This window comes from Megalopta genalis, chromosome 6 (assembly GCF_051020955.1).
Source record: "Megalopta genalis isolate 19385.01 chromosome 6, iyMegGena1_principal, whole genome shotgun sequence".
Classification (NCBI taxonomy): domain Eukaryota; kingdom Metazoa; phylum Arthropoda; class Insecta; order Hymenoptera; family Halictidae; genus Megalopta; species Megalopta genalis.
Genome location: NC_135018.1, coordinates 16025324 through 16043917, shown reverse-complemented (window position 1 = coordinate 16043917; position 18594 = coordinate 16025324). Strand labels below are relative to the sequence as shown.

The following is an 18594-nucleotide window of genomic DNA, read 5'->3' as shown; positions in this document are numbered from 1 at the left end:
TACTTTATTGCTCTGTAACACGGCTGTATGAAAAAACATCCACGTTTCGTAGAGCATCAACGTTTACGAGCCATAGACCTCTATGTACAATTTCTAGCGAAATTTTTGCTTTTGATCTCTTAATTAACGTATTCGTTCGGGAGTTACGCACATTTCTGTAAATTCTTCAATTTTTTACCATTACTACAATTTTTTATAGATGCTATAAATCTTTTCGATGATCCTGCTAATATTTGACCCGAGGCCTGAAATTTATTCAAAGATCTTACAATTTTTGTTCTGTTGGTTCTGCGTCGTTCTTTGCACCCTAGAATTTTCTTGAGGACCCTACACACATTTTCATAGAATTTAAAATTTCTTTATAGATCCTAGAATTATTTTCGTATCCTCCCAATTTTTTGTATACGATTATTCTTGTAGTCCCCACAATCTTTTTGTCTACGGTCTACAATTACTTTTGTTAGTCTCCACAATTTGTTTACACACAGTCTACAATTATTTGCGCAGTGCTTGCAATTTTTTTGTACACAATCTACGATCATTCTCGCAAACCTTAAATTTTTATTCTACAATTTTTTTTCTATTCAGTCTGCATTTCTTTCGGTAGATTCTACAATTTTTTATTGCAAGCCCTAACTTTTCGTTCGTCAATGTATGCCAACATATGTACCCTACGATTTTTTTCTGAAGATCCCGCATTTCTTTCCGTAAGTCCGTAATCAACATTTTCATAAATCCTTTAACTGTTTCCTAGATCATAAAATATTTCCCTTTCGCTTACCTTCCTTCCGAGTCCTGCAATTTTCTTCCGGGTTACAACTGCTTCTCACTTTCCCAGTTTGAACACTGTTTCAGCTATCCACTGGACAAGATAACTGACAGTTTCCTTGGAAAATGTCGACATAATTGATACCGTTATCCGGGCAATATCGACGGCGTGATTTACAATGAAAAAAAAACCGATGACCCACCATCTCTTTCATAGAATAGAATAGTATCGTCGTTTCAACGACTTACCTAGTTAAACTTATCTTACAGAAGTAAATGGTATAAAATCTTCTGAGGAACGAAGTGAAAGTTATCCGAAGGCGAATCTCGGAGGATTTATTCGCCGGGGACGTGCTCGACAATGTAGCTAGCTAAATTGGTCGCTAGAATTCACTCCGAAGAGGCTTCGCTATCTTGATGACGCTAATTCATTCGCAATGGGACCTTATTGCCCGAAGAGGGCTGCAGGATCAACAGGAATTTCTTACACGGCTGTTCCTCTATCCTTTACCGGGCCATTATGGGTTATCCGAGCGGAGGTCGCGAAATAGAATTTCGATGCATGCGAAACTTAAGTGCGGCGCGAGCTTCGCATTCAATGGAGAATTCGGCATTGACTTTTAAAACAGAAGATTATGCTCAAGACTCGAAAGCAGAGGTGTCAAACTCAAAAGCTAACTTGGGCCAAATAGACAATGCTTAACTTTAGGTGGGCCGCAAAAAAAAAATCAATGTTCATAGAAACAAATATTTTTATTTTGACTAGTACATTGTACTAAACATATATACATATATACATATATACATATAAACATATATACATATATACAGTTAAATTATTGTTTACGTCCTGATACTTGACATCTCTTCTCCGATACTATCTTTTCTATTTCGGGAGAAATTTTATTGGCCGAGACTATTTCTATTTTATCTTTACTTTGCGTCGGATATATTGACTGGGCCGCAAAAATGTTCATCTCGGGCCGCGAGTTTGACACCCCTGCTCTAAAGCATTATGCTTAACGTTATATCGCATGTTCGTGCTATTTGTACGAATATTTTCACCGGGTTCTACCGGAATTGGCAACTTCAAACACTCGTATCGTTTAAACAATTTTGAAATAGCGACAATGATGACTTAAACCACCCCTATTTTTATGTGAACTTGATTTTACCGGCTACACGCATAGTTTTGCTGCACATAATTCATAGTCGAAAGAGTAACAATGCATCAGTTTTACAAAAATCGACAACTTCAAAGGCTAGTGTATTCTTTAGACAATCTTGAGATCTCGATGGTGACTACTTAAATCCGGCTTACTTTCGCATGGACAACACTTGAACATGAATTTTCTGATGATAAAGTTAATTTATGTATTTCGTATTTAAAAGACCCTTCGCGTAAATACCGAACTTCGCAAAGAAATTGCGACTTTAACTTCCGGTTTCGTTTAAACAATTGCGAAGCTAGGAGAATGACGATATAAATTCTACCAATTTGTCTATGCATTTAACGTCCATATTCTGGTCGTTATAAATATTTCATATTTGAAGCTCGTTCGTGATTTCGTTGCGAACGCCGGTACCCTCGAAATGAAATCTTTCGAACAATTGAGTTCAATGCGGCGGGTTGAGATAGGTATCGCATTAAACGGTGACCAAATAGGAGTAGATAACATGTCAATCGAATAAAATGATTAACAGCGCCGCGAGCGCTTTCCCGTTAAATACATGAAAATGAATTTCACTGTTTGGCTCGCGGTAGATAATAAATCCTACTGTCCTGGATACGATAAAAACGGCCGTGAATCCCATGCATTATCGCGATTTATATTGCCCGGCCAGAAAAGCGCCTACTATAGCCTAATAAAAAGTCCGACGACCGCTCCGTGCGCGAATACATGTTTTTTCTTCCCGATTATTTACATACGACCATCCTTCTGCTGCTGGTGTATGTATTTTATCGCGGTCAGGCGATAGGCATTTTTTCTTCTTGTTCACTCTGCTCTGACCTTGGCTAACTGATGTTGTGTTTGCACGGTTCACCTGTTACGGGTAAACATTTTAGACAACAGAAATAGACCGCAAAATAATATTCGGTACTTTTTCAATCTTCTTCATTTTCACTTCTAATTTCACTTTTTACCGTTCTTATTTTTACTATGGATATATATATATATATATATATATATATATACTATAATATATAATATAATACATACTATAATAATAGTATAATAATACTATAATAATAAATAATAATAGTAAAACTACAATAATACTATAATATATATATACACTATTATTATAGTATTATTGTAGTTTTACTATTATCATTATAGTATTATTATACTATTATTATAGTATGTATTATATTATATATTATAGTATTATATATATACTAGTATTATAATACTATTATTATAGTATGTATTATATTATATATTATAGTATTATAATACTATTATTATAGTATGTATTATATTATATATTATAGTATTATATATATACTAGTATTATAATACTATTATTATAGTATTATTATATATTATATTATATTATTATATATTATAATATATAATATATATACTATTATATATACTATATATTTACTATTTACTTTTTTGCAGGAATTTAAATGATAGTAAATTTTTAACAGAGTTTCAAACTGCAGTAGATCTTTAATAGAAGTTACGCTGGATATTTAATAGAGATGTAAATTATAGTAGAATTTTAGCAGAGTTTTAAATTACAGTGAATCTTTAATAGAAATTTAAATTATAGTAGATATTTAATAGATATTATGACATTTCATTCGGGACTGTCAAAACGTCGGAAACGTTCGCCAGCCGCGCCCCTAAATTCGCTGCAATTCCTTCCATTATTCTCGTTCGAATACGCGGTCAGACAAGTCACTATTATTTTTTGATTCGGCATTTATTTCCCGCGGAGCAGACGGAAGCGAGGAGCGCTTACATTACGGAGCAATTTCGTCGAAACATTAATTCACTTTAATGCCGGCAACGGGATACCGGGTTTATGATTCGGTTCCATTGTCGAGCGCCGCGACGCGGCGCGTTCCCGACTCCGGAGCTGGACGCTCGAAATTCCCAAATTATCGATCACAACGGGTTCGTTACCGGGCCTCGTGTATTATTTTACGCGGATAATTCGATTTCGAGGGTACACATAATGCGTGCCGACCGTCGCGCAGCGCCGCGCCGTTATTTTCGTCGTCCCGCACGTTTTAATGCGATCTACACCGCCCTTTGATTTATCGCCAGCCGCCCCGCCGATGATCGACGAACATTCATCTTCGGGGCCGCGTTACTCACGGCTCGCCGTTCTCTCGATTTATACGGACCTTTTTGCACAGGCTCGAAAACAATTTCGAATCATCCGGATGGTTCGAGCTTTCACGCGATGCAAAAGACTGCGGATCTTTCAGAAAAATCATTTCTTTCGTCGATCAATTTAATCAGTTGAAATCAGTAGACCAACATTCTTAGATTTGGTTACTCTTTGAAGTCTTACTCTGTGCGCATGTGACGGAAATTAGGTGAAGTTTAATTATGTAATAAAATTATGGATTTTGTGGATATGATTTTAGTTGCTGCCTAAATGATTGCGATATCTATTTTTGAACTTTATGGATATATGTTTTAATTTATAACGTCCATTCGTCATGTTTTTATCCTAATTTCTACCCGGTGTGCGTAAAGTCGTACGAATTTTTATTTGCTTCATTTTTATTTTATTATAACGAGAAGCAAGAGTATCTTGCAACAATCGAGACAGAAAATACATACTTTGAATTGACATGAAACGTCGCGTCAGGACAATCGCAAGTTCGAACGATGAAGAGTTCAATTATTTTTGCACCCATATGAGATGCACTGTTTCCATCTTATTAGAATTGTTAAGGGAAAACTGCAATTTTTGTTTGGCCCCTGTTTCCTGCAAAAGATATAGAAAACTGTTGTTTCGCCTAGAGATCGGCAGGATAACGATAAGGGTTGTTGTGAGAAGGTGTTGATCGAAAGAACGTCTGCTGCTTCGATAGAAATAATTGGAGGATGTTGAATGAATTCATGACTGAACTGCAGATTTTTATGCAAATTCTCATTGTTCTGAATATTTTTATAAAGAAGGAAATGATTTCTTATACGAACTAGAAAATTCCTTGCGGCGAATATAGAATAATAAAATTATTAATTTTTGTTAATATAGACAGTAGCAGCATATAGACAATAGCATTTAAAAAAACTTGCATGTACATATCATAAATGCAACAAAATCCGCCGTCCGTTCATGACATAGATTTTCGTAAATAGTTTCTACAAGTTGTTTTACAAAACAGAGAACGAAGGAACAAATTGATTTTGCCGATCATAAAATTACGTCATAATAAGAATATCGTGTAAATTTATTTCCTGGCACTTCAAATGATTTATTGGATATAACAATAATGTTCTCTCGTCTCGTACGATCTTGCGCCGTCCCTTTGACGTATTATACTTCGGTTTAGCGATCGGGAGCACGGTTGAGAGAATATATTTTTAGTCGATATTCGTCGCGCCGAAATAGCGTCGGTGGTTAATGTAATCACGGGTTCAATGCAGCATTATAATATTCATACTACACGCGCGGCACAATAAGCATTACAATCGTCGACGTTGTATTAACATGATAATGGTAAAACGCCGCGCGCGTTAATTGCTGCTTCATTCGCTTTTAATTAGGGCGGCGGAATTTTTTACAGTCGTCGGCGAATAAAATTCGATTCGCGTTTTAGTATGCGATTCGCGCGAAACCGACGCGCCACGCGTTTAATGTTTTAAATCAGTCGTGTTAGTCTTTTGTCTCGCGTGACGGTTAAACGAATTCCGATACATTGGTGCAACGTTCCCGCAGTTTGTAATTCTGATCACTTCGATTTCTGGATTACGATTACCGATAACGTCAATTTAAATATTCGTAGAAATGGTTTCTATATTTCTTCCAAAATTTACATTGCGATCAGTTTAGTTCTATTATCGCATAATAAGTCATTCAATCTGCTACAACTATTTACACAGATGTCGATCATTTAAGATACGACATGATGATTTTGCGACGAAACGTTGTCACGATCTGGTTATTTTATAAAAAGCTAGAAAAATTGTTGTCACAATTTAATGCTAAAACAACTTTTTATTTTCACAGAATTTCGTGTTATAAACTAGTCGTCAAACTTTTAGCATGTACACGAAACTGTTGACGGAGATGCGATTAAAACAGTGCGTTAAGAAACGTTGCGTTGCCGTTCGTTAACACTAGGTTCACGGAACTCATCAAAACGACGGGTAGCTAACTTTGTTAATCGACGATTGTTCAGATTGTAAAGATACATTTACGAATTATTCAGTTATTTGTATATATATATATATATACAAATAACTGAATAATTCGTAAATGTATCTTTACAATCTGAACAATCGTCGATTAATATATATATATATATATATAACAAATATATATAAATAATGTATATAATAAAATAATATAATAATAATAATAATATAATAAATAATATAATAATAATAATAATATAATAAATAATATAATATATATAATAAATAACTAAATAATTGTAAAGATACATTTATGATACATAAATAACTAAATAATTCATAAATGTATCTTTACAATCTACATATATATTTTTAATAAATATCACAGTATTTATTAAAAATCAGAATAAATGTCTTACCGTTGCTTTTATAAACTGAATATAAAACAGCTGGTTCCCCGGTGCTCCGCAAATCTAGCGTTAAGAAACAACGTTCATGGCAAATTCACTGACCCAACGTGTCCACCGGAGAATAACGCGATTGGCTCGATACCATAAACCCGCGATAATTTATTCGTCCACTCGACATACATACGTACATATGTCAGACATTGTGAACTATGTTGAACAGCGCGGGCGTCGTTCGGTAATCAAACCGGTACTCGTGCATGGAAATAATCGCTCTAATAAATTCGAGACATCATGGGATCGTCGAATTCTGCTCTCCTCGGCCCCATTGCCGATTATAATCCCAAGAATAATAGTACGGCGCGGAACGCTCTCAAATTAGTCGCCGGTACTAACCTATTCCGCGCGGCAGAGCATGAGAATTGAACAAATTCTGATATCGATACAGAGGACTCGGCGTGGCTGACGACGTCGATTTAGACTTGTTTCGTCCGTACTGCTCTGAAATATATTGCACGATATCCTAATCTCTTTTTCATTCCCCTGTTATATTCTATATGCGAATTTGATCAAATTCTCTCAAATTTCAACCGAGCATCTCACGGCAATATTTGGTTAAAGACGAGTAATTTTACGATCATACTTGCCAAAAAATATTCTACTGTGTCAGAACTATTCTTAACACTGTTTACACAGTGTCCGTAAATGGTTTGGTCAAAAGCTTTGGTCAAGCAGCGTCTCTATCGAAATTTTCAGATAATCAAGTATATTCCGACAATCGAAGTAACAGCAAATAATTCTTCGACTATCAATATTCAACACTCTGTACGATGTTTATAAATATTCTTCGAACTTTCTCGTCAAAAGAATCAAGTATATTCCGACACGTGAAAGGAAAATGAGTGATTCCTCAATTATCGAAAATTCGAACGTAAATACACGACGTATAAAATAATTAACGAAGCATTTTACGTTGAAAGCAATGAACACCGGCGAGCGCGCTAATTAACCCTTTGCACGGGAAGCCATTTTGACTCTAAATCCGATACAGTTTCTCTAACCTAGTGGTATTTCCATAATACATAATTTATTGGATTTTATGCGCGGGAAATCAAATTTTGCGGCTTCGTGCAGTAGTTGCGCTTTTAACGATTTTTTCGAAGCTAAATAAATATGACAATGTAGAAATTATTTTGGAATGCGATACAATTTTTCGCGGTGCCCCCTTAGAGTAATCCGTTCGAGTGCAAAGGGTTAACTTCAACGGCGCGTACAAGAAACGACGAATGAGTCCGGACGGAAGAACTTCTCCAAAGATAAACGATACAATCATCACGCTACCGACTTTCTAGATTTTTCAGTGCGGCAGCCAGCACGTGCCAGCCTCCCAGAGGACAACTAATTACCCTCTTTTACAGGCAATCATCAGACATATCGCAAAGCGAAGCGGTCCCTCCGCGGCCGTGTGTTCTCCGCGTTCCAACTCAGAGCACCCTTTTTCTCATTGACTCTACCTATTTTATATTTCTTTTAATCGCGCCGACTCGCGCTGACGTATCCCCACTCCACTCTCAAACCTACGCTTTTCACCACGGCCCCCCTGAAAAGCGGAAGCAACGTTCGAGAGACAAAAGAAATCAGACTAGCTGATGCAAACCGGAAACCGTTCCGTGAAAGAACGAAACGTCGCGACGCCACTCGAAGGTGAAACAAATTTTCTAAAGTCAGTTCTCAATGTTGCTGTCTATTGCGCGGCCTCGTGCTCGTGATCGTGGTCGAAAATCGGGCCCGACACACGCTATTGGACCCACACAACCGGTCGTTAAGAAGGCTGCTGCGACAATAAACGCGAGGCGACTACACGGCGCCGTGGTTACCTTCACCAGCCCAGAGTCCCACTTGGTAAGCCTTCAGTATCCAAAAAAGCTTTCAAAACAAAAAAAAAACGAGCCAAAAAAAAATAAGAATGAAAATTTCACAGAAAAATAATAGCGAATGGAAAAAAAAGTATATGAACGAAAATCAATTTGCGAGAGATTGAATGAAACGCAACAGAGAGCTCGTGCCCGTTTTTTAAACGTTGCTCTCTTTCTCGCTGATTGGCCCGGCCACTTGATACGCACTTGTATAATTATTCTATATATATATATATACGTATGTCACGTTGGTGTGTGTGTGCACAGTCCATATATATATAGAATATATTTATATATATAATTGGCTAACTCTCACGCGAAACTTAGCTTTTTAGCGAGGAGCGATCACCAGAGCACCAACTTTTCTTCTCGAACCACTCACTTACCCTGCTGTCTCTCTCTCTCTCTTTCTCTCTCTTCCTTCTTTCGTTTCTGTTCTCTCTCTCTCTCTCTCTCTCTCTCTCTCTCTCTGGTCCTCCTTTCATTTCTTTTCTTTATCTTTGTCGAAAGATACGCGCGCGGCGCGCCCGGGACGAGGGAAAATCGGCACCGCGACAAAAACTTTCGAGATGAGTTCTCGAACTGTCATCCAGTTTTTCGATTACGCGACGCGATCCGCCCACGCTCATCGATGGTTCGAATGATCAAACAGGACGAGCCATCGTTCTCCCTCTAAACCCCTCTGTCGCCCGGCTTGATGGGACTTCGTCGAGAGTATCTACTCCGGCGCCACTTTTTTTTTCGCGCTCTTCGTACCCGTAATTGTCTCGCGTTCAAGTTATCGCGACGACTTCCGAATCTGTCGGCTTTCGGTTTTTCGTTGCACGGTCCTCTTCGCAAATCTGTTGGATCGTTCGGAAAGTAAACTAATTTTTTCGAGTCAATATTTTGCCGATCGAGAGCTCGACTTCTACCAGCATGGAATTTCACAGTTACCAGAAAGATGAGAGAATGATACGCGTAGAACAAAATGATATTGAATATCATTTATTGAATAAAATGTATAGATAACAATGAAATATTAAGCAATCGCTTTTCATTTTCCATTGGAGAAACGAACTTTCAAATTCCGTACACGTGATGTAATATTTTTTCTTGCTCGAACAGCATTCTTATGTTTTCGGTATTGAAGAAAGCAAAATATGCCGAAAATGCTGCTTTTGTTCTCATATTCGACGGTACATCTTAAAAAGAGAGTCGATCAGAATTTTTTGCAAATAAGTCTCGAGACGTTGGCTGCTAAAATTCGTATGTAAAAAGATTATGTAAAATTGCCTAAAGTTCACCTGCAGTCGAATAATGACAATACGGTTTAGAATGAAGTTGGCTGGTTAGAAAACTGGTGAAGTTCGTCGGCAAAGAAACGAAATTACTTTCCGAAGAATCCAATAGCTTTTCCATAACTGTTCTTCTTCGAGACGACGTTGAGTAAAGTCGAAGTTATCGAGCGGATTTTTAGAATTCACGATTATCATTTTTCATTGAAATCTTCGTGATCGTGATTTTCTGTGGTATCTGTTTTTTTCTGACGATATCGAGTAATTATGTTTTAAATAGTCGAAATTATTGAGCGGATTTTTAGGTCTCACGATTTTTATTTTTCATTCCAAAAATTCAGAACCTTTGATCGATATTTTCTCTTATTTTTGTTAAAGCATACTTGTTTATTTTCTTTTTCTTTTTGTGAAACTTTCATATCGTTGCGTCGATTCGAGAAAATTCAGGCGTAACGATGAGCTGCGAAACATTGCGCGACGACACTCTGCCGATTTTCCCACGTTTCTGCGCAAGCTTTCTTGTGAATGGTTAGGAAGTCTGTCACGATTTGTATATAGTTCACGCGTGGGGATCTTGCTCACGATCTTAAAGCTAGCCTCTATAGGTTACACCACTGGTCACTGCACATGCACGCAATAATCTTCGCTCCTCTCGGTATTGTCATCACTGTCACTCATCTCGACACAATCATCAATATCATCTCTGTCTCAATATCATCGGAATGCTCGTCGTGCTCTTTAGACTGGCGCGATCGATGCCGCGCGAAAGATTCGTCGACAAACGAATTTCAAGAATTTTCAAACAAAAATCGAACTCTAGAGACAACGAACGACGGATTTCTCTCGCGCTTTTCGAACGATTCGGAGAGACCGGTCGCGGGAATCGTTTTTCGCTAGTTCCGAAGACGTTCGCGAATGATCCGCCTTTGATACGAGTCAATTGCTCTCGAGGAGGATCGTTTGATGTTAATTAATTAACCGCGCGTCGATTAACGACGCTGGTACCGTGGGCCATTGGGTTAACGGGGCGGGACAAGGATCCCAATCGGCTAGAAACTCATTTCATCGAATCATCTTCTGTGCCTCGTGGAATGAGCGACTAATGAACGTCTGACAATTGCCTTTTAGCTCGAGCACTGAAATGCATGAGGAAAGAGGAACGGAACGAATCGCACCGCCTGCATGTTCTCGCAACAAAATCTACGTCTAATTGTTCTTTCAGGACGAAAATGGCTGCGTTCCACGGAACGCGACAAAAACCGCGGCCCGTCGTCGCGACGGCTCCTCTTCATTTCGACGATCTATGTTTGTCCTGGAAAACGATGCTGAAACAGAGACGTTCGTGAAACAAATTTATTTTCGGCGAAACACGATCGATCCTAGTCGAATCCTTTGATCAACGTATTTATCAGTGTTTTGCTTATCGGCCAGGTGAATCGACGGTTTCGATACTTTTCGTTTGACGGTTCGACCCCTTCACATACAACGACCAGTTGGAATCGTCAATCATTTCATGTGCCACTGTAGACTTTAACAGCTGTTCGACTTTGAGAGCTGTTTTTTCGGCGGACGCCGTGCATTATATTATTAGATTATTCAGTTGCTTCACTCGTGTGTTGATTTTGCTGTCTCTGACGATGTCTTTTGATGTACCACTCTCCCACCTTCTCGACAGTACCAATAACAAAGTTGCATTCAGAAATTAGTAATTTAAATTTCAAAATAAAATATTCTCTTTCTCAGCTTGCACATAACTGTTCAATGGAGCCAAATTATATGGTATTTTCCGGACGCACCGAATTCCGTTTTATTTGTATGTCAAGGGGTTAAAGCCTTACACGGTTGTCATTGGGCTGTGGATGTTTATGCGAAATAAAAATTGTCAATGCGAATTGTCAGAAATGAAAGCCAAATGATACGATTAAACGATGCTCATCTTTTAATCGTCGAAGATGAAACAGTGTGCGTAAGAATGAATATTAATTACGCAAACGCAACATTATCGAAGGATCTTTCGATCGATAAATCGATATAGTCGATTTCTTCATAAATGAACAATAGATAGCAGCACTTCTATTGACCACATGAATGATTAGAAAAAATTACAAAAATTATAAAAAGAAAAGAGATCAAGAATAAAAAGAATCATATTTAGTAATTAAATGTTAATATTAACTTCTTTTTTACTTAATTATAATAAAAATTATGCTGTGCATTATTAGTGGCATTGTTCGTTAACTTTTTGCAGCTAATTCGCAAAATCCTTATTTACCTCAATTTTAAGGTTAATGGACTTACATCGATTGGCTTCGGAGCTTTGGATATGTAATACGATCACAGTCACTTTCAATGGCTTCTCATTTCGTCTATTAATTTTTGTCACGACTGTATAATATTTGCAAACCGTTCACTTTAAATTGCAGTACAAAAGATATTAGTATACACCTAGTTTCGCAGTACACTTTAAACTCGGGCGTTCTGTTTCATTAATAGTTGGACATTTTAAAGAAACATATCTTGGAACGAAAACGAGGAGAAATGAAACATCAAATGGATGAATTTTCTTTGTGACGAACGTGCGTGAGTTAAAATTAATAACTAGGTCGAGGACTTCGTGAATTTATGACAAAATTGAGTAGATGAGATCTGAAACGGATATATTGTTGTCGACTGATCGAAATGATTAATAAAAGAAATACGCTTTTATTGGACACTTGTTTTTCGTATTGTCGTTGACCATGTTTATTTTGCACACTGTTTTGCAGTCTGGCAACAAATTATGATAGCAGAGAAAGGAAATCAGGCCCAAGAAAATATGTCGAAGTTCAAAAGTAGTTAAACTTTATATTATAAAAAGCACATTATTTGTCTATATTTCATTACAAACTAATATTTTAATTTATAGAAAAGCAATCTTTGCTCAGTCCTTTAAGTCTATTCAATCCATAAAATTGCGAACGAATAAAGAAAGAACGATACACACTTTCTATTTCTTTCTGTTTCTTTGAGAAAAAAGTGCAAGTTTATAAAAACATAACATAAGCTTCTGAGTCCTACAAAACATTCGAGAAACATAATATTGCGTAAAAGAATCAGTGTTCATACTCGGATGAATTTTCCAAAATAATATCCAGCTGACAGAGTTATGTATACACCATTTTTGTTGGTTCATTTTATCGAATCAGAGTTGATCGAATGTTATAATCGGACAGAAATTCCTGAAAAATCGATTGAAAGGAAACCAAAGTCAAACAAGAACACGTTTCTTCGTTTAACAATTTTAACAGATTAAGAATAACATAAGTATTCTGAAATTTGTTTAAAGTCTTCGTGCTTTTACATTTCACCTACTCGCTTAATACAGAAAAAAGAAACGCATAAAATTCGCAGTCCGCTGATCACTGATCAGAAGACGTACACTCTCCGAGATACAAAATTAAAAAATTCATACGAAACGCCTCGCATAGAGCGTGAAACCGAAGCCGAAGCCAATTTCGCTTCGCAATCGAAACTTCTCGTCGGCGAATGCCACGGCTATACAAATTCGCCGAAGCGACACGGTGCTTAGAAATGTCAAAATTAGCCTCCCCTCGGAAAACCCGTCAGCGAAAACGAAATACTAAGACAATTCCATGAATCCTCGTTGCCGGCATTTTCACGCTCTCGTGTTCAGCGAACATTCAAATTCCACGGTCCGGCGGTCAAACACCAATCCCGGGGACCTCTCGACAAGTCCCGGTGGAACAGGCATTAAAATCATTTTCACGAGGACAAGGGTCTCCGTGGAAAACGGTGTAAAGGAAAAGAGTTGCGGAGCGTCTCTGTGTCATCATAGTTTTCCGGCAAAGGGAGGAGCGCATAAGGTTATCCGTGCATCGGCGACCAGCGCGAGAACATCAAAGAAATTTTGGACTTCCAGGCCAGCGTATCCGCTAACAGGATCAGTTCAGCTCTCGTCTCACTATCGTTTCACCATACGTACACGCGACGGCCACGTACACACCCGGGTTTCTATAAATACACGAACATCGGTGCATACACGCGACACACACGTCCTTATATATATATAATATTTATACCTATATCTGTACACCTATACATATATATATAATATACATATATACGTTTTATACATACACATACATATACTCAGGTAACAGAGACGTACGCCATCCCCTTTGTTTCTCTCACCTCGCGAATAAGCTCTCTCTAAATTCTCGTCTACGGAGCTCTCGAGGTGTACCACCGCCTCGCCTAACCGCGACACCAATATCGTAACTCTTGCGCAGCTGCGGCACGGTGGGGCTCTGGGTAAGAAAACACGAAATAACTTTGAATATATATTTCTCGATTACTCGGCTACCGGCGTGCCAACTTCCGTGGTGCAACGAACCCGACGATGCCTTCCGGTTGGCGCGGCAGCTGGCGCGAGGAGAACGATCGTCCGTGGCCATCTTCTTCGGCGCCAGCCACTGCCGCCGAAATACATTTGCACTCGCGGTTAACTAATCGCTAGACTGCGGGTCTTTATGCTAAATGAAACTGATCTCCGTCGATCGCGACGAACACGAGACCAACCTAGGACGTTCTTTCTTCCTTCAAGAATTCCAGTCGAATGAAAATGAATACGTTGTTGTCCTTAAATTCTTTTGATATTTCCATCGTTTGTAATCCCATCTGCCCATTTTTCTGATCAAATCGTAAAGTCCGCAGTCTATTAATCACAGTGCCAGACGAAAATTATAAGACGCTCGACATATTTCGTAAACGTTTATTGAGCCGGTGTAAAAAGTATTCGTACACCTTCTAATACGGAATAACCTTTCTATGATTCGATCAAACGATCTAAAATTTTTGGGGACGTTTCCTAGACTAAAATGGCTAAAAAGCTGTTTCGTGACGTTATAGAGTCGGTGTAAAAAGTATTTGTAAACCTTCTAATACGGAATAACCTTTCTATGATTCGATCAAACGACCTAAACTTTTTGGGGATGTTTCCTAGACTAAAATGGCTAAAAAGCTGTTTCGTAACGTTATAGAGTCGGTGTAAAAAGTATTCGTCAGCCTTCTAATACGAAATAACCTTTCTATGATTCGATTAAACGATCTAAAATTTTTGGGGACGTTTCCTAAAATGGCTAAAAAGCTGTTTCGTGACGTTATAGAGTCGGTGTAAAAAGTATTCGTAAACCTTCTAATACGGAATAACCTTTCTATGATTCGATTAAACGATCTAAAATTTTTGGGGACGTTTCCTAAAATGGCTAAAAAGCTGTTTCGTGACGTTATAAAGTCGGTGTAAAAAGTATTTGTAAACCTTCTAATACGGAATAATCTTTCTATGATTCGATCAAACGACTTAAAATTTTTGGGGATGTTTTCTAGACTAAAATGACTAAAAAGCTGTTTCGAAATATTGCAATCGGTTGGAACGATAAAAAAAATTAGAAATTGACATTTTCAAACTTTTTTATCCGAGTCTATAGTTATGAAGAAATTACTCGAGTAGCTGGGGATCTGTGTTTTTATTATTTTTCACTGATTTTACCATTTTAGGGTTGCAACCCCTGTGACGCGGCTATGGTCTGTTTTGAATCCTATGGGATAGGAGGATGGTTGTTTTTGATGATTGTTGCTTTTGGTTTTGAATGGTGTTTGAGCTTGGACTGTTGAGGGACTGTTTACTTTGAAGGCAATGGTCCATTGGTGATTGTTGAAGGCTTTGGGAGTGAGTTGATCGTTATGTGGCTTGAACTTGTCAATATTAGTTGACGCAGGATAGTGGAACCGGTTACTGTTGGCTGACCAATTGCTGTTCCCTTGGTACCTTTTCGGGCTTTACGTTCATCGAATAGACATATAAAATTCTTTTACTGCTTCAAACTGTTTACTTTTTAATTAGAAAATGTAATATATCCTATTCGATAAATATAATGTTAATTATGCCCGAAAACAAACCAAAAGGACAACAATTGGTCACCGCTAAATCGTTTTAGTGATCAAGATACTAGAAATTAATTGTTAGAGACGCTTGGTAAATGTTATTGAGAATGTAGTGGTACATATTAAAATATGACTTAAAGTTTGTTGAATTGAATTTGTCATGAGTGAATCGAGATTCTTAATTTATCATTTCTATGATCAGTTAACAAATATTTTCCTTTTAGTAGAATATCGAAAATCAATTTTTAGATAATAGTTCATAGAGTCGTCGTGCGTAAAATGTTATTAAAAATGTCGCGACACATCCGAAGCATGAAATTGAGATAAAAGTAGTGATCGGTAAATAAATTGAGCAGTAAATATACGAAATAATTCCAAATTCTTGATTTCTCGTTACCATCGACGATAGAAACGTAAATATATTTTTCGTAGCACGAATAGTGATTCCACAGTCGCAATAAGTATAACGATGAAAGCGTAGGTGATGAATTTTCAAGGAATAGTTGCAACAGTGCTCAGACATAGTCATTTGGAAATAACAATAAATAGATGCACTTTTAATTACTACAATGGATGTCCTAAATAAATATCAGTCGAAAATACAATTTGAAGTGATCGACTCCACTTTAATTATCGACCTTGCATATGTTTCTCCAAACTATTAGCTGCTCTCTGTTCTCGATTTCGAACATGGCAGCCTCATTAATCGCCAGAATAGTCGGACGAGTACTTCTCTAATGATTTGTTTATGAACCATTTACTTTACGAAAGGGCCGCGACATTTTATGTTAACCGTTATTATAACCGTTATTATGTTATTATGAAACTAACTGCCGATCAGAGTAACCTCGAGTTATGACACAGATTTTCGGCACATATAGAATAGCTTTACAATCTTTAATAGCTGAATCATGTCTAAAGATTCCATAATTGGCCGTCGTTGTGTTCCAAATGAAGGCATTCGAATACGCTCGATTGTTCGTAAAAATGATTCAAACAGGAAAGACAGATGAAAAATCGTCTCGCTTTCGTACTCGTCGCGTGGAAGACTAATGATCGACCGGGTGATCTTCGCTCGCAAGAAGATCGACAACTTGCACGTCGTTCGGCATTAAAGCGACTGCTTGTATGCCAGTAAAGGAAGATGCATGTTTCGTTCGCCGCGGCCGGAACACTTTTAACAAAAGAGCAGGTTATGGTCCGTGACATAGTTCCTTGCGGTCGGTGCATCGACTTATAACGTCGCGCATCAAGCTTCAAACTAGCAAGTAGCAAGGGGCAACTCGTGGTTCTACACAACTCGGGCGAACTTTCCTTCGACAGCTTTAGGCGAATGCTGGGTATATACAACCGGCAAGCGCATCGAAATCTGCACAAAGGATGTATTGTGTGGTTCTCGAACCTGAGGATCACCGTTTGCCCTTTCGCGGACCTTTCGAAAAGGTTAGATAACCGGCTGGAATTTACCGCAACTTCTCTATTGGACCTTCGCCGTCCTACGCACAGTTAATTGCTTGAATCTGATCGGAAGCTTTTGTCACTACCAATGACAGAAATAATATCTCCGTGATTGGAAGAAAAGACGTTGGCGGAGGCTGAAATGTCAAGGAAGTTGTGAGAAATGTCACCGACGAATATACATAGAATTGAATGAAGCCGCAGTTTCGAAGGGATATTGAACGACAATTCTATAAATAATCATCTGGTGTCGCTGAGTTTGTCATTAACGCAGACAGGATATTTGTACGAACGTCAATTTGTATGGATAATGCTCGTGTAAAGCTGGAATAAAGGAGAAATTTCTTTAGTTGCTCTTTACGTTGAAAGTAACAATTACAAAATAACAATTTAAATGCCTCATTCGTTCTAAAATGCAAAACAGAGATTTATTCGAGCTGCAATTTTTAAGATGTTTCACGTGATTCGATCCTTTGCTTTGCGATTTTTAATTGTTGCTGCTGTGGAATGTAAACAAGGGCGATCGAAGTTCTGTATTTACGTTGACGCAAATCGTTGTTGAAAGTAGATTTTAGCAAGAAATCGAATCTGGAGCTCGGTTCTGATCCGTTCCGCCATTTGCCTGAAAAGCTCCGGCGGTTAATTCACGCTGACACCTTTCGGGATCCAATATACACCCTATCTAACCTAATTCCACAGTTCTCGAAGATGAGAACGGTTAATCATGACAACTGACAGTTCTTGATACCACTCGACACGTTCTCCGCCAGTATCAAATTAAGCAGTGGAATTAACTGACCAGCTAATGACGCTGTATATACTAGGTTATGTCAACTGGGTCACTTTTGGAAACAGTTCCATTTTCCTCGCGTCTGCAGAAGAAAAATTAAACTGGGGACGAAATTCGAGATGAAATTATGCTGAATCGTTAATTTTACAAACGGATCGAAAAGTACTCGAGTACAGTTCAATATATATATATTCAAACTTTGTATTACTTCTCCCATGAATTAGTCCTTTATAATTATTATTATAAAACTATAAATTGTCTGGTATGCAATATTCGTCATTAATTAACTCAACGATTTTATTCTATTTTTTATTCTATAAAAGATGTATTTAGAAAAACGTTAAAGACACCTCGACGAAAACGACGTTAAAAATAGCGGTTGACATTCGGCGATTTTTCAAAGGCAAACTGTAAAACATACCAACGTCACAATTTGCAAATTCGTCGATATATGTTCAATACAGACAGTATTTTCCCCCGATCAAAAATTTGAATACGATTCAAAATTGTAGCTACCGCGGTGTCAGAATTCGCAGACTCGTCGATATGTGTTGCAAAAATATACAGCATTTTTCCTGGACAAAAATATGAATTCGATCCAACGTTGTAGCAACAACAATAGAGCTCTGCTCGGTAATCGGTACCATCCTCCAATAAAAGCGTAAATACTGTGGCAACGCGCAGTGTTTAAAAATCCCCGAA

The 18594-nt window shown here is 37.8% G+C and overlaps 1 protein-coding gene across 13 annotated transcripts in view; it reads left to right on the top strand.

The window, feature by feature from the left end:
• Positions 1 to 18594, top strand: part of Nrx-1 (neurexin 1) — a 724770-nt gene that overhangs the window by 469235 nt on the left and 236941 nt on the right. For 10 of the 13 annotated variants that reach the window (XR_013033607.1, XR_013033611.1, XR_013033609.1 and 7 more), the window contains one exon: positions 8336 to 8410. The exons of 2 other annotated variants lie outside the window; for them this stretch is intronic. Coding sequence is in view for 6 of the 11 variants with exons in the window: in XM_076522634.1 (XP_076378749.1) it covers positions 8336 to 8410 (75 nt within the window). In the remaining 5 variants the exon portion in view is untranslated. The remainder of the gene's footprint in view (positions 1 to 8335; positions 8411 to 18594) is intronic. One more of the 13 variants, XM_076522635.1, reaches the window with a different exon arrangement.